Genomic DNA, 14,646 nt, shown 5'->3' on the forward strand with positions numbered 1-14,646 from the left:
GGGAAGAGAAATGTTTGTAGTTTTTAATATGATCTATGAGGGAGAGTGACTAACAAAATCAATGTGGGTTCCCCAGTCAGGAATTCAACCATGATTACTACAAGTTTAGATAGCTGGAGACTAGACTTAAAAAAAAAAATGCTAATTGGGTGACTGTCACTAGCTAGGTTTCCATCCAATTGGCGACTGATTTTCATGCAAATATTCTAAAATCGGCATAAAAAAAACTATATGTGCATTAACAGAGACGTTTCCATCATTTACTTATTGTGGATAAAAGGCTGTGCATGAGGACTTTGTACAGAATAAAAAATACAAGTTCAATTCATTTCCATCTCAATTTTAAATCTACTGATGGTGTTCTCACAAAATAAATTGTGCTATATAGCCAAAAGCTTGCAGATACAGTGCGGGTATAGCCTACAGGATGAGATTATTATGGAAAAAAGAAAGAGATTACCAAACGGCAGCCAAGCATCATTGATCATGTCTCCAGAATAAGACCCCCAATATTTATTGGAAACTAACATCAAACTCATCACCTTGCACTTTCACCACCCTGCGAAGTTCATTATAACTTATTTCATATGTAGCCTAATAAACAACATGCTTCCCCGACGATTCTTAATGGGAGGACCGCACAACATCTCGGGAAAATAATGTTCTAAATGAATAGGAACAGAATAGTAACAACTATTTTCAGCAAAATGTGAGACTATATACAGGTAACTGCCAAAATAAATCACCTGGACTGTGCTCCCACCCATCCAGGACATCTACTTGCCTGGGGAAGGCCTGCAGCATCGTCAAGGACCCCACACACCCCAGCCACGAGCTGTTCACTTCCTTACCATTGGGAAGACAGTATTGCATCATGAGGTCTGACTCCAACAGGATCAGAGACAGTTTCTATCTACAAGCCATCAGATTGCTGAACACTTGAACTGGACTGACCACCTGCAATGACTCTCCGCACCTCAGCACACATGCACTCACTCACTCACCCACACAGACAGACATGCGCATACACACGCACGCACGCACACACACCAACAAACAAACACACACACACAAACACATTCATGCTACACATATCACAACTGCTGCTACCAGCCTCTAATTATTATTGATAAATACAGCACAATTTAAACACTTGCCCCCCCAATCCCCCATTCTCCAAAACGTGTAAATATTGGACTATAAATGTATTATACTTATTCTAAAATGTTAATTTATTCTACTGAGCAATTTCCTTTATGTACATATTGTTATTTTGTAATATTTTTTTTATTGTTGTTGCATTGTCGAGAAGGAACATACGACTAATAAAACTCGAATAAAGGAAACACCAACATAAAGGTTCTCAATAGGTTGTTGGGCCACCACAAGCCAGAACACCTTCAATGAGCCTCGGCATAGATTCTACAAGTGTCTGGAACTCTATTGGAGGTATACGACACCATTCTACCATGAGAAATTCCATCATTTGGTGTTTTGTTGATGGTGCTGGAAAACGCTGTCTCTGGTGCCGCTCCAGGATTTCCCATAAGTGTTCAATTCAGTTGAGATCTGGTGACTGAGACGGCCATGGCAGATGGTTTACATTGTTTTCATGCTCATCAAACCATTCAGTGACCACTCATGCCCTGTGGATGGGGCATTGCCATCCTACGGTGGCATAGCCATGGTAGTCAAAATAATGTTCCTCATCATGATAGGATGTTAATTGCTTAATTAACTGAGGAAACACAACTGTATGGAAGCACCTGCTTTCAATTGACTTGTGTGTTATTATTTTGGCAGTTACCTGTAGAATAAGTACACTGACTACAAAACATCAGGTTAATTGGGTAACACGGTGTGGTCCGTGATAAACAGGGAAGCAAAGATGCAGGTCTAATATGGAAGAAAATAGCTCAAATCCTGTGTTCTGTGAGTTAAACTAGGTTCCATTATCAGCCTTTCAAATGACCACTAAAGCATACAGCGCCCTCACACCCACAGGCAGGGAGGGAGAGACAGAAAGAGGGCGAGAGAGAGAAGGAAGGAGTAGAGATAGTGGGAGAGAATATTAAGGCATAAAGAGAGGTGAGTGAAATCAAATTCAGGAGAGTGGGAGGGAGATATTTTGGAAGTGAGAGAGAATATTAAGGCATAAAGAGAGGTGAGTAAAATCAAATTCAGGAGAGTGGGAGGGAGATATTTTGGAAGAGGGAGAGAGAACAAGTGGTGTATTGGGAAGTGAGCTGATTTGAGAAAGGCCAGGAAGGGAGAGTTTGATTGTCAAATACATTAGATGATGAGAGAAAAGTAGATGGAATTAGGAATAGTAACTGAGGAGTGACTTGAAGAGGGAAAGAATGGAAGACCGATGAAAGGCTGAGGTGAGAATAGCCTAAAATGTTGGATAAGTAACCCCTTGCTACACCTCTCGGATTTGTCCTGTCACTGAAATACACTGAATCTATTATCACTGAACTAGTCTGATATGTACTATCACTGATATATAAATCACTGTGATTATGGCTATTCCTATGCTGGACTGGTTCCTGGGTACAAGGTTCAACATAGAATATCGGCAGTTTGAAAGGCTTTTTAATGCATAGACTGAGAGAAACTAAGACATTTCTGGTTTTAGGGAAATATGAAAAAATTTAAGAATATTCTGTATCACAAATATACACACAGCATATAGCATATACTGTGCATTTGGAAAGTATTCAGACCCCTTGACTTTTTCCAAATGTTGTTACGTTACAGCCTTATTCTAAAATGGATTAAATAAATGTATTTTGTCATCAATCTACACACAATACCCCATGTTGACGTCACAATACCCCATAATGACAAAGCGAAAAGTTTTTTAAATATATATTTTTAGCAAATGTATTAAAAATAAACAACATAAATACATTATTTACATTAGTATTCAGACCCTTTGCTATGAAACTCGGAAGAAGTTTGGAACCAATAAGACTCTTCCTAGAGCTGGCCGCCCGGCCAAACTGAGCAATCGGGGGAGAAGGGCCTTGAGCTGGAGAGTTCCTCTGTGGAGATGGGATAACCTTCCAGAAGATAAACCATCTCTACAGCACTCCACCGATCAGGCCTTTATGGAACAGTAGCCAGACGGAAGCCACTCCTCAGTAAAAGAAACAAGACAGCCGCTTGGAGTTTGCCAAGAGGCACCTAAAGAACTCTCAGACCATGAGAAACAAGACCTTCTGGTCTGATGAAACCAAGATTGAACTCTTTGGCCTGAATGCCAAGAGTCAAGTCTGGAGGAACGTGGGACCATCCTTACGGTGAAGCATGGTGGTGGCAGCATCATGCTGTGAGGATGTTTTTCAGTGGCAGGGACTTGGAGACTATTCAGGATCGAGGCATAGATGAACTGAGCAAAGTACAGAGAGATACTTGATGAAAACCTGCTCCAGATCGCTCAGGACCTCAGACTGGGGTAAAGGTTGACCTTCCAACAGGACAACGACCCAAAGCACAGCCAAGACAATGCAGGAGTGGCTTCGGGACAAGTCTCTGAATGTCCTTGAATGGCCCAGCCAGAACCCGGACTTAAATGTGATTGAACATCTCTGGAGAGACCTGAAATAGCTGTGGAGTGATGCTCCCCATCCAACCTGACAGAGCTTGAGAGGATCTGCAGAGAGGAATGGGAGAAAATCCCCCACTACAGGTGTGCCAAGTCTCTAAATGTCCTTGAGTGGCCCAACCAGAGTCCGGACTTGAACCCAATCAAACATTTCTGGGGATGCTCCCCATCCCACCTGACAGAGCTTGAGAGAATCTGCAGAGAAGAATTGGAGAAACTCCTCAACTACAGGTGTGCCAAGCTTGTAGTTGTAATGTGTGCGCTGGGAGTCGGGAAGCAAGTTCAGGGAGTGAATCATTTAATAAACAAATGAAAACATAATACAAAACACGAAACACGAACAACGCAGACATGAAACTGGAACAGAAACAATAACACCTGGGGAAGGAACTAAAGGGAGTGACATATATAGGGAAGGTAATCAGGGAAGTGATGGAGTCCAGGTGAGTCTGATAATGTGCAGGTGCGCGTAACGATGGTGACAGGTGTGTGCCATAAAGAGCAGCCTGGTGACCTAGAGGCCGGAGAGGGAGCACACGTGACAGTAGTGTCATACCCAAGAAGACTCAAGGCTGTAATCGCTGCTAATGGTGCTTCAACAAAGTACTGAGCAAATGGTCGGAAAACTTATGTAAATGTGACATTTCAGTTTTTTTTTTATTTTAAATAATTACAAAAATGTAAAAGAAAAAAAATTTAAAAAAGATTTTGCTTTGTAATTACTGTGTATTGTGTGTAGATTGATGCGGGGGCAAAAATCTGGGGGCAAAAAACAGTTGAATCAATTTTAGAAAGAGGCTGTAACGTAAAAAAAAATAGGAAAAAGTTGAGCGGTCTGAATACTTTCCCGAATGCACTGTATGTTTGAAGTATAGTAGCATATTTACATCGATAATATCTTACTCAGACATAATATGTCAAACTTTTTTTGACAACCTTATAGAGAAGCACCTTGAAGGGTGGGACAGACCCCACTTGAATGTGAAACAGAACCGACTCCATTCCAGTTGTTTTTGAAGAGCTAAAGCCAAACTAAAAAAGATAAATACACACTCGTAAAAACATAATGTGAGATCCAAAAAACTAAAATAACATACTAAACACAAAACATTTTTCACAATAAAACATTGCTTTAAGAGTCTCCAGCTTCTTCCAAGTACTGTTGAAGTGAATGGTATTGTGCTGCTATATTTACAAGGCCAACTTCAGACCAGCCTTTCCCTCACAGTCTCAGCCAGCGCAGTCCCTCCGTACACCTTGATCTTTGCAAATCTAAAGGGTCTAGATATGTGAACACAGTTTAGTGATGGAGCTTCCACCTGATTTCTTCCACCTTACATATCTGCAATGGATAGTGACAGAATTGGGACGGGCTGATGATAGTCCTCTGGAGAGGGGCAATGGTTTCTTTAGACTCTTCCATTCTCTTCATGAAGGCCAGTGGAGAATGTTGAAAAATCTGAAAAATCAAAACTGTAAAACCATCAATAACTGCATAATGAATCTATTAAAGGATTTGCAAAACATTTACCATTGAGACACAATTTAATAGTAAATATATGATATTATATTTACACTGTTGTATTATATTGCATCTCTATACACTAACCTGTCTGCTCTGAGTCGGAGAGGTGTGTGTGTGTCTTAGCCAGACACCCAGCTGTGTGTGGTGGTCTTCACCCCAACCCCCTGACTAAACCCCTGGGTGGTCACCATGGGGTCAAAGTTGAAGTCCAACGAGTCTCCGTCCATCAGCGTGTCATGAAGAACAGACTCCATGTCACACTCAAACCTCTCGATGGACATGTCGTCTAGATCACTAGGCAGCCTCTCCTGATGATGATGATGATGGTGGTGGTGGTGGTGGAACTGGGGATGAGCAGAGCTGGGACCTGGACCTGGTCTCCCATAACCATTAGCACTGCTGCTGTAGCTGGGTGGGGGAGCTCCATTGTGGTGGGGACTGTGGTTGTGACGGCCTGAGACTGGGTGACCACCACCACTGTGGGGCCGCTGCTGTAGCTGGTGGATGTGTGTCCTGAGGCTGGCTAAACGGGCAGGGCCCCCAGCGTGGTTGAGGCTGGTCAAGGGAATCAGGCCACAGCCGTTCATGGAGGGCCCAGATGGGGGAGGGCACTGGCCCTGGCTGTGGAAAGGCTGCAGATGTGGGTGAGGGTGTGGATTTTGAGTGTGGGACTGAGGGTGTCGTGTGTGTTGCTGAGGAGCGGGACTCATCATCTTCACACCTCCGTGCCCCCCCACTTGTCCCACCTGCCCCTGGCTGCTGTAGTTGGGCAGCATCCGCCCTCCTCCTCCTCGCCCTCTCCCTGACTGGGACACTACTGTCTCCATGGTGGGCATGGCCTCCCCACCACGGGGGTCAGCTACTTCAGAGGTCAGCAGCTCCTTAAGGAGTCCAGCAGGGCAGTTGTAATGGCTCCGGAAGTGTGCAAAGGACCCTGGAGGCTTGCTCTCTGGCAGCGTCTGCATGGGGATGGGGGAGAGATGTGGGCTGTTCATGCCTGGCCCAGCCTGGCCATAGAGGCACTTCCTGTAGTCCTGCTGTTGGGGTTGGGGGTTCATGGAGGGGGAGCTATAGGGGCTGTTCTGAAGCATGGAGGAGGGGGAGTACCGTGAGGAGTCGGGCCCAGACCCAGGCCCACCACATACCACCAGCTGGCCTTGATTCTTGGGGGACAGCAGGTTGAGGTTGTCAAGGAGACTCTCCATGACATTCTCTGTTCCGTGGTGACCATGATGATGACCCCCCATGGAGCCGGCCAGGCCCACTTCTGATAGGCTGGGCAGGGTGGCCATGGAGGTAATCTTAGGCCCCATCCCTACAGGGTAGCCCATATGGACATCGGCCTCTGATAGGTCGATGTCCTGTTCCAGGAAGGGAGAGCGACGGCCAGAGAGGGTGGAGGCGTCGGAGGAGGCACGCGTCCGGAAGGTAGTCCAGGCCTCAAAGTCATCATTGCTGTGGCTGTGGGAGTTGGGGCTGCCGAGCCACTTGGAGTACTGGGAGCCTCCCGGGCTGTCTGCACCCCCAACTACCCCGTCCTGGAGAGCCACCTGGGGAGACAGGAGCGGGACAGAGGTGAGCTCAGGTAGACAAAGGTACACAGGTGTACAGGCCACTGACACAAAGCTGACAGACGTGCAGAACAACTCTGCACAGTAGGTAAAATTAGAGATTGTTTTAGTTTCAGCACTTTGTGGCACCTCATATTAACCTATAATGGTCTAAGTGATGAGCCCCAATCACTTTCCCATATTGACAAACAAACACTGTAGAGGTGCTGAAATACAGCTGATGATAGACAGTGTATGTACTGTTCTGCTCCTTCCTACCTTCTTCTTGGCAGCCCGTCCTCTGCTCTTGGTGAACTTGCTGTTGTTGTCCATGGAGGCAGCTCTACGTCGGGGGGACTTCCCGCTCTTCCCTCCCTCGGGGTTCAGCATCCACCACGAGCTCTTCCCTGTCCCCTCGTTCTGCACACGAACAAAACGACTGTGGAGGGACAGGTTGTGGCGGATGGAATTCTGGAGGGGAGGAGAGTTTGGATTTAACATCATAATAGACATTGCTAATAACACCATTCAGGCATTACTTGTCTTCAACATTTCAGGATACAATCTATACTCAAATAAAGTCTTTCCTCTGATTTCCGATGACGGTGTAACTTTGTCTTCCTCCCCAGTATTCTTCCATTAAATAATCCATGATCTAACCTGACCTAATGTCCCTACGAAACACTACATCGTGTGACATGTCAGTGTGTATTTGAGGAGACAATTCCAACTACTTGTAGATCAAGTGTTGCCTCGTTACACCACACCACATCACACACATACTGTACGTACACACGCGCACACGTGCACACACACGTGCACACACACACATCCAGAGACTACACAAGGGCTGCCACAGTCCCATCCACTCAATATGAGCTACATAGGTAAGGCATGGCCTATTGGGCTTGAAAGGGAAACCTAATTTGCCAGTTTTTCATACGAGAAGGAGGTGGGAGTGAAATCAAATAAACAGGCCAGACGGACAGTGCCCTGCTACATGTATATACACACATCCTTCCTAAGGATGTTTTGTCTACGCTACATGTATATACACATCCTTCCTAAGGATGTTTTGTCTACGCTACACATCCTTCCTAATGATGTTTTGTCTAGCCAGCTTTATTTACCCGGATGAGACCTGTTGGCAGAACCCCCACTGGGCCTCTCTGGTGAGGGGAGGGAGTTTAAAAAAAAAAATTATAAATATATATATATATATATATATATATATATATATATATATATATATATATATATATATATATATATATATATATATATATATATATATATATATATACACAGTGCCTTGCGAAAGTATTCGGCCCCCTTGAACTTTGCAACCTTTTTCCCCATTTCAGACTTCAAACATAAAGATATAAAACTGTATTTTTTTGTGAAGAATCAACAACAAGTGGGACACAATCATGAAGTGGAACGACATTTATTGGATATTCCAAACTTTTTTAACAAATCAAAAACGGACAAATTGGGCGTGCAAAATTATTCAGCCCCCTTAAGTTAATACTTTGTAGAGCCACCTTTTGCTGCGATTACAGCTGTAAGTCGCTTGGGGTATGTCTCTATCAGTTTTGCACATCGAGAGACTGACATTTTTTCCCATTCCTCCTTGCAAAACAGCTCAAGCTCAGTGAGGTTGGATGGAGAGCATTTGTGAACAGCAGTTTTCAGTTCTTTCCACAGATTCTCGATTGGATTCAGGTCTGGACTTGCACTTGGCCATTCTAACACCTGGATATGTTTATTTTTGAACCATTCCATTGTAGATTTTGCTTTATGTTTTGGATCATTGTCTTGTTGGAAGACAAATCTCCATCCCAGTCTCAGGTCTTTTGCAGACTCCATCAGGTTTTCTTCCAAAATGGTCCTGTATTTGGCTCCATCCATCTTCCCATCAATTTGAACCATCTTCCCTGTCCCTGCTGAAGAAAAGCAGGCCCAAACCATGATGCTGCCACCACCATGTTTGACAGTGGGGATGGTGTGTTCTTTTACGCCAAACATAACGTTTTGCATTGTTGCCAAAAAGTTCAATTTTGGTTTCATCTGACCAGAGCACCTTCTTCCACATGTTTGGTGTGTCTCCCAGGTGGCTTGTGGCAAACTTTAAACGACACTTTTTATGGATATCTTTAAGAAATGGCTTTCTTCTTGCCACTCTTCCATAAAGGCCAGATTTGTGCAATATACGACTGATTGTTGTCCTATGGACAGAGTCTCCCACCTCAGTTGTAGATCTCTGCAGTTCATCCAGAGTGATCATGGGCCTCTTGGCTGCATCTCTGATCAGTCTTCTCCTTGTATGAGCTGAAAGTTTAGAGGGACGGCCAGGTCTTGGTAGATTTGCAGTGGTCTGATACTCCTTCCATTTCAATATTATCGCTTGCACAGTGCTCCTTGGGATGTTTAAAGCTTGGGAAATCTTTTTGTATCCAAATCCGGCTTTAAACTTCTTCACAACAGTATCTCGGACCTGCCTGGTGTGTTCCTTGTTCTTCATGATGCTCTCTGCGCTTTTAACGGACCTCTGAGACTATCACAGTGCAGGTGCATTTATACGGAGACTTGATTACACACAGGTGGATTGTATTTATCATCATTAGTCATTTAGGTCAACATTGGATCATTCAGAGATCCTCACTGAACTTCTGGAGAGAGTTTGCTGCACTGAAAGTAAAGGGGCTGAATAATTTTGCACGCCCAATTTTTCAGTTTTTGATTTGTTAAAAAAGTTTTAAATATCCAATAAATGTCGTTCAACTTCATGATTGTGTCCCACTTGTTGTTGATTCTTCACAAAAAAATACAGTTTTATATCTTTATGTTTGAAGCCTGAAATGTGGCAAAAGGTCGCAAAGTTCAAGGGGGCCAAATACTTTCGCAAGACACTGTATACCTGCTGAAGCGAGTGCTATGGGTGGGTGCTGCTATGGTGACCAGTGAGCTGAGATAAGGCGGGGCTTTACCTAGCAAAGACTTATAGATGACCTGGAGCCAGTGGGGTTGGCGACGAAATAAAGCGAGGGCCAGTCAACGAGAGCATACAGGTCGCAGTGGGGGGTAGTATATGGGGCTTTGATGACAAAATGGATTGCACTGTGATAGACTACATCCAATTTGCTGAGTAGAGTGTTGGAGGCTATTTTGTAAATGACATCGCCAAAGTCAAGGATCGGTAGGATAGTCAGTTTTACGAGGGTATGTTTGGCAACATGATTGAAGGATGCTTTGTTGTGAAATAGGAAGCCGATTCTGGATTTAATTTTGGATTGGAGATGTTTAATGTGAGTCTGGAAGGAGAGTTAACAGTCTAACCAGATACCTAGGTATTTGTAGTTGTCCACATATTCTAAGTAAGAACCGTCCAGAGTAGTGATGCTAGACGGGCGGGCAGGTGCGGCCAGCGATCAGTTGAAGAGCATGCATTTAGTTTTACTAGCATTTAACAGCAGTTCGAGGCCACGGAAGGAGTGTTGTATGGCATTGAAGCTTGTCTGGAGGTTTGTTAACGCAGTGTCCAAAGAAGGGCCAGAAGTATACAGAATGGTGTTGTCTACGTAGAGGTGGATCAGAGAATCACCAGCAGCAAGAGCGACATCATTGATGTATACAGAGAAAAGAGTCGGCCCGAGAATTAAACCCTGTGGCACCCCCATAGAGACTGCCAGAGGTCCGGACAACAGGCTCTCCGATTTGACACACTGAACTCTATCTGAGAAGTAGTTGGTGAACCAGGCGAGACAGTCATTTGAGAAACCAAGGCTGTTGAGTCTTCCGATAAGATTTATTGACAGAGTCGAAAGCCTTGGCCAGGTCGATTAAGACGGCTGCACAGTATTGTCTTTTATCGATGGTGGTTATGATATTGTTTAGGACCTTGAGCGTGGCTGAGGTGCACCCATGACCAGCTCGGAAACCATATTGCATAGCGGAGAAGGTACAGCGGGATTCGAAATGGTTGGTGATCTGTTTGTTAACTTGGCTTTCAAAGACCTTAGAAAGGCAGAGTACTGTAGCTACCGGGTGTTCAGGTTTCTGTTCCAGACCATCCCTGATATTCTGCTTATTATTTGTATTAGACACTATTATTTGAACTATTCAATATTCTCTTGTTTTGGAGTAAGATTAATGTCTAAACCCACTAACAATTTACATGATATGTATGATATGAAATAAAGTGTAAAGTGTTTAATTAAGTATAGTGGATTTTTTGGTCATTGAACAGTCACTGTTTCTGTTTTATTTGGTTGTCACTCACTCTCATTTTGTCTGATGATATTGCACAGATTTGCAGCTGCAGCTGACGTCCTTGATCATTGCTGTGGTTGTAACAATCCCTGTATGGCTGACCTAGGATGAAACCCCGGTCCACAACAGCACTGCATACCCACAAAGCAGCGTCTATTATCATACCAAAACCTTGATCTTGGTTGGGCTAGGATGACAGTACCTTAGGTCTCAGGGTGGGTGACGTCACCACACCATGGCTACTAGGGCATTCTCACTTTGTCTTTCCTTTATTATTTGCATCCTATCTCCTCAACTGTATTATATTGCAACTGTATTGGAGGAGAAGGTACAAAGTCCCTCCCCTCTGACCTACTTCTCCAATGGGTTTTTAGAAGGAGACTAGGAGAGGAATCGAGTAATGATGAATTGAGAAAGAGCCTAGCACTCACCTGTCAACTAGCTCACATGTGATACACACTCACCTCTCTTCTACACTCACTGACCTCGTCCTCCTCCGCATCAAACTCAGCAGCCAGCAGAGCAGACTGTGTGAACTGAGTCAATCTAGCACCCACAGAATTTGTGGATGTTTAATTCTGCTACATTGACTCTGATCACACAGTCGGTGGCTGAGTTATACTGTCGCTGGCATAGGAGGAGGTGAAAGGGTTGTGACTGTAGTAGAGGTGAGCTGCATGTGAGTTCTAATAGCCAATGTGATGTCATCCCTCTTGAGACTTGAAGTAGTGTATCCTCCTGTCTATCATGACGATATCTCTATTTTAATACTGTAAGCATCTCGGCTTACGGGAGGATCTCCTCCTGCAACTTTGCACCGATTTGTTTCATTCCGCTACACTCATTGTCCTCCTTCTCCAGTGGTTAGCATGCTAGCTACAAGTGTCATTTGGTTAGGGTTTGTGTCCTGGCCGGTCAGCCATACAAAGATGGAACTCACACATTACTACATAGCTGCTTTGCAGCCCATGTAAAAGTTACCCTTCACAGTGGTCACTCTCAAAATACATGATGGTTGAAATAAAGTTGCAATTTGTTTGCTTCATGTAATGTATCATCCTGGAGTAATTAATATGCAGTTCAACATTATCACCACAAGGTGCAGCATTTGTATTATAAGCTTTACTACATGTAAACAAACAACTAGCTTGGTCTTGTAACGTGAGGTTTATAATACATGTCTAGCACAAGCTAGCGGTTCATTAGAACTACAGTATGTTCCTTAATTGAAACTAAGTGGGCAGTACACCTGGTTAAAATATAGTTGCGTTTTGGAGGAAGCAGATGAAGAGCTAGGAGAGAGAGATTAGTGAGGGGGAGAGAGAGAGGTCGATAGTGGGGTAATTACTGCTGCTAGCTAACTTTGATGTAGCTAAACAATGTGGCCGTCAAACATTGGACTCGTATGCTAGCTACATTTAGTTTAGTTATATTGTTGGCTGTCGTGAGATAAATTCATCTATCTAGCTGGCTAACAAGGTAAGCTGATCTTTGTCTACCTTCCCAATGCTAACTCCGGTTATTTGCTGTGCTAGCCAAATGTAACACCATCAGATTAAACAGATAATAAACGGGAAATAAAACATTTCTGATGATTTTGTTTCGTAGATCTGGTAGCAACAAGTCAATGTGTGTATATAATTCATTTGTTACATTTTTGGGTTGGATCAATAAATACTAACTTATAATTTTGTGCTAGCTAGCCAACTAACTAGGTAGTTAACAAATATGGTGATCTGCAGGATTGGATGTTTACTGGAGAAGGTCTTGGTTGCGCTTGCATATAGAACATGTTATTGTTTTGACTGTTGAAAAGGTCTAGAACCTTGAATATAATCAAAAACATATGTGTAGATCTTTGAGGTTTGCACTCTGAGCCAGAGAGGGAGGGGAGGTGCTAGCCTTGCGGTGTGATTTAAAAAGAAACAAAACAGAGAGCATAATAGTGTTTTTTTTGTTTGTTTTACATTTCACTGACAGCACATATACACACGAATATGCATACACACACAACCAATGGTTGTAATCCTTTTCACAATAGCTCTGAGTAACACGTTTCCTGTAGAACTCCACCCTGTTTCACCTGTACAACCCTCTCCCACTCATCTATCAACTCCCCCTCAGAAGCATGCACATGCGCACACACACACACACCCTAACTGCCTACACCATCAAACAGAGAGAAAATAGAGAGAGAGAAAGAACAAAGGGAGGGGAAAATATCAAAAAAAGGTTTTCTTTTTACAGGCGGGGCCGGGCAGCATTACAAAAGACACCCAGAGAAACAGTTTGAAGAGCTCAGTAAACGACAATGGAAATAGTTCCCCACACAAATCGTTTCTCCGTCAAAAAACACAATAATGAAGAACATAACTGACAAACAATATACCTAGATGACAGTAAGTTGAGTTACAATTTCACAACCACATACACTACCGGTCAAAACTTTTAGAACACCTACCCATTCAAGGGTTTTTCTTTATTTGTACTATTTTCTACATTGTAGAATAATAGTGAAGACATCAAAACTATGAAATAACACATATGGAATCATGTAGTAACCAAGAAAGTGTTAAATAACTCAACATCTATTTTATATTTGAGATTCTTCAAATAGCCACCCTTCATCTTGATGATTGCCAAGTGTGTGCAAAGCTTTCTCTCAACCATCTTCACGAGGTAGTCACCTGGAATGCATTTCAATTAACAGGTGTGCCTTCTTAAAAGTTAATTTGTGGAATTTCTTTCCTTCTTAATGCGTTTGAGCCAATCAGTCGTGTTGTGACAAGGGTATACAGAAGATAGCCCTATTTGGTAAAAGACCAAGTCCATATTATGGCAAGAACAGCTCATGTAAGCAATGAGAAACGACAGTCCATCATAACTTTAAGACATGAAGGTCAGTCAATCTGGAAAATTTCAAGAACTTGTAAAGTCTCTTCAAGTGCAGTCGCAAAAACCAATCACGCGCTATGATGAAACTGGCTCTCATGAGGACCGCCACAGCAATGAAAGACCCAGAGTTACCTCTGCTGCAGAGGATAGGTTCATTAGAGTTACCAGCCTCAGAAATTGCAGCCCGAATAAATGCTTCACAGAGTTCAAGTAAAGAACACATCTCAACATTAACTGCAATATTTTTCAGTCACAAGAGAATATATACTGTATGAAAACAACGTTATAGTTTTTTGGTGAAGTGACAATGACAAGTGAATAGTTAGTCCTATCTGGTGTATGTGACAATAAAGCTTTTTTTTCTCTCTTCCAGCCCGACTTGGCCAGTGGGTTTTGTGAGGTAAGATATGATTAGCCTGGCTTTACTCAGAGGGGTTTAAGGCAACGCTGTCTCCACATGACTCACTTCCCTTCTGTGTGTGTGTGTGTGGGTTGAGTTGAGTTGAATACAGTAAGTACTGGAGTAATCCTGCAAACAATAATGAGGCATTAGGACATCCCCGGGATGTCACAAAATTGCCACCTAAAGTCATCTGGACTTTTTGTCATGGTTGCATGGAGGTTTTGCCTAGTTCCCAGTTAGTCCCAGGGACATTTTTGAGACACTATGTCATGGTCCCCTGGAGGTCTTTGTCACCTGATTGTCACAAAGAAACACCCAGCCCAAATGTGTTCTTTATTTACCCAGGGCACACACACCCTAGTTTCATTTTACATCACCCTTGTTACTTTTG

The 14,646-nt window shown here is 43.3% G+C and overlaps 1 protein-coding gene across 2 annotated transcripts in view; it reads right to left on the reverse strand.

Annotated features, from left to right (window-relative positions):
- Positions 1 to 1,270: 1,270 nt before the first annotated feature.
- The window catches only part of LOC110490984 (forkhead box protein O1-A), an 80,701-nt gene continuing 67,325 nt past the window's right edge, over positions 1,271 to 14,646 (reverse strand). The window contains exons 2-4 of one of the 2 annotated variants that reach the window (XM_021564373.3): positions 6,965 to 7,156; positions 5,220 to 6,685; positions 1,271 to 5,083 (exon numbers count right to left, since the gene is read on the reverse strand). In XM_021564373.3, the coding sequence (XP_021420048.3) occupies positions 5,255 to 6,685; positions 6,965 to 7,156 (1,623 nt within the window). In that variant the 3' untranslated portion in view covers positions 1,271 to 5,083; positions 5,220 to 5,254. The remainder of the gene's footprint in view (positions 5,084 to 5,219; positions 6,686 to 6,964; positions 7,157 to 14,646) is intronic. The other variant, XM_021564372.3, reaches the window with a different exon arrangement.

The sequence above is a fragment of the Oncorhynchus mykiss genome, chromosome 2 (assembly GCF_057628025.1).
Source record: "Oncorhynchus mykiss isolate SJ-2025 chromosome 2, ASM5762802v1, whole genome shotgun sequence".
Lineage (NCBI taxonomy): Eukaryota > Metazoa > Chordata > Actinopteri > Salmoniformes > Salmonidae > Oncorhynchus > Oncorhynchus mykiss.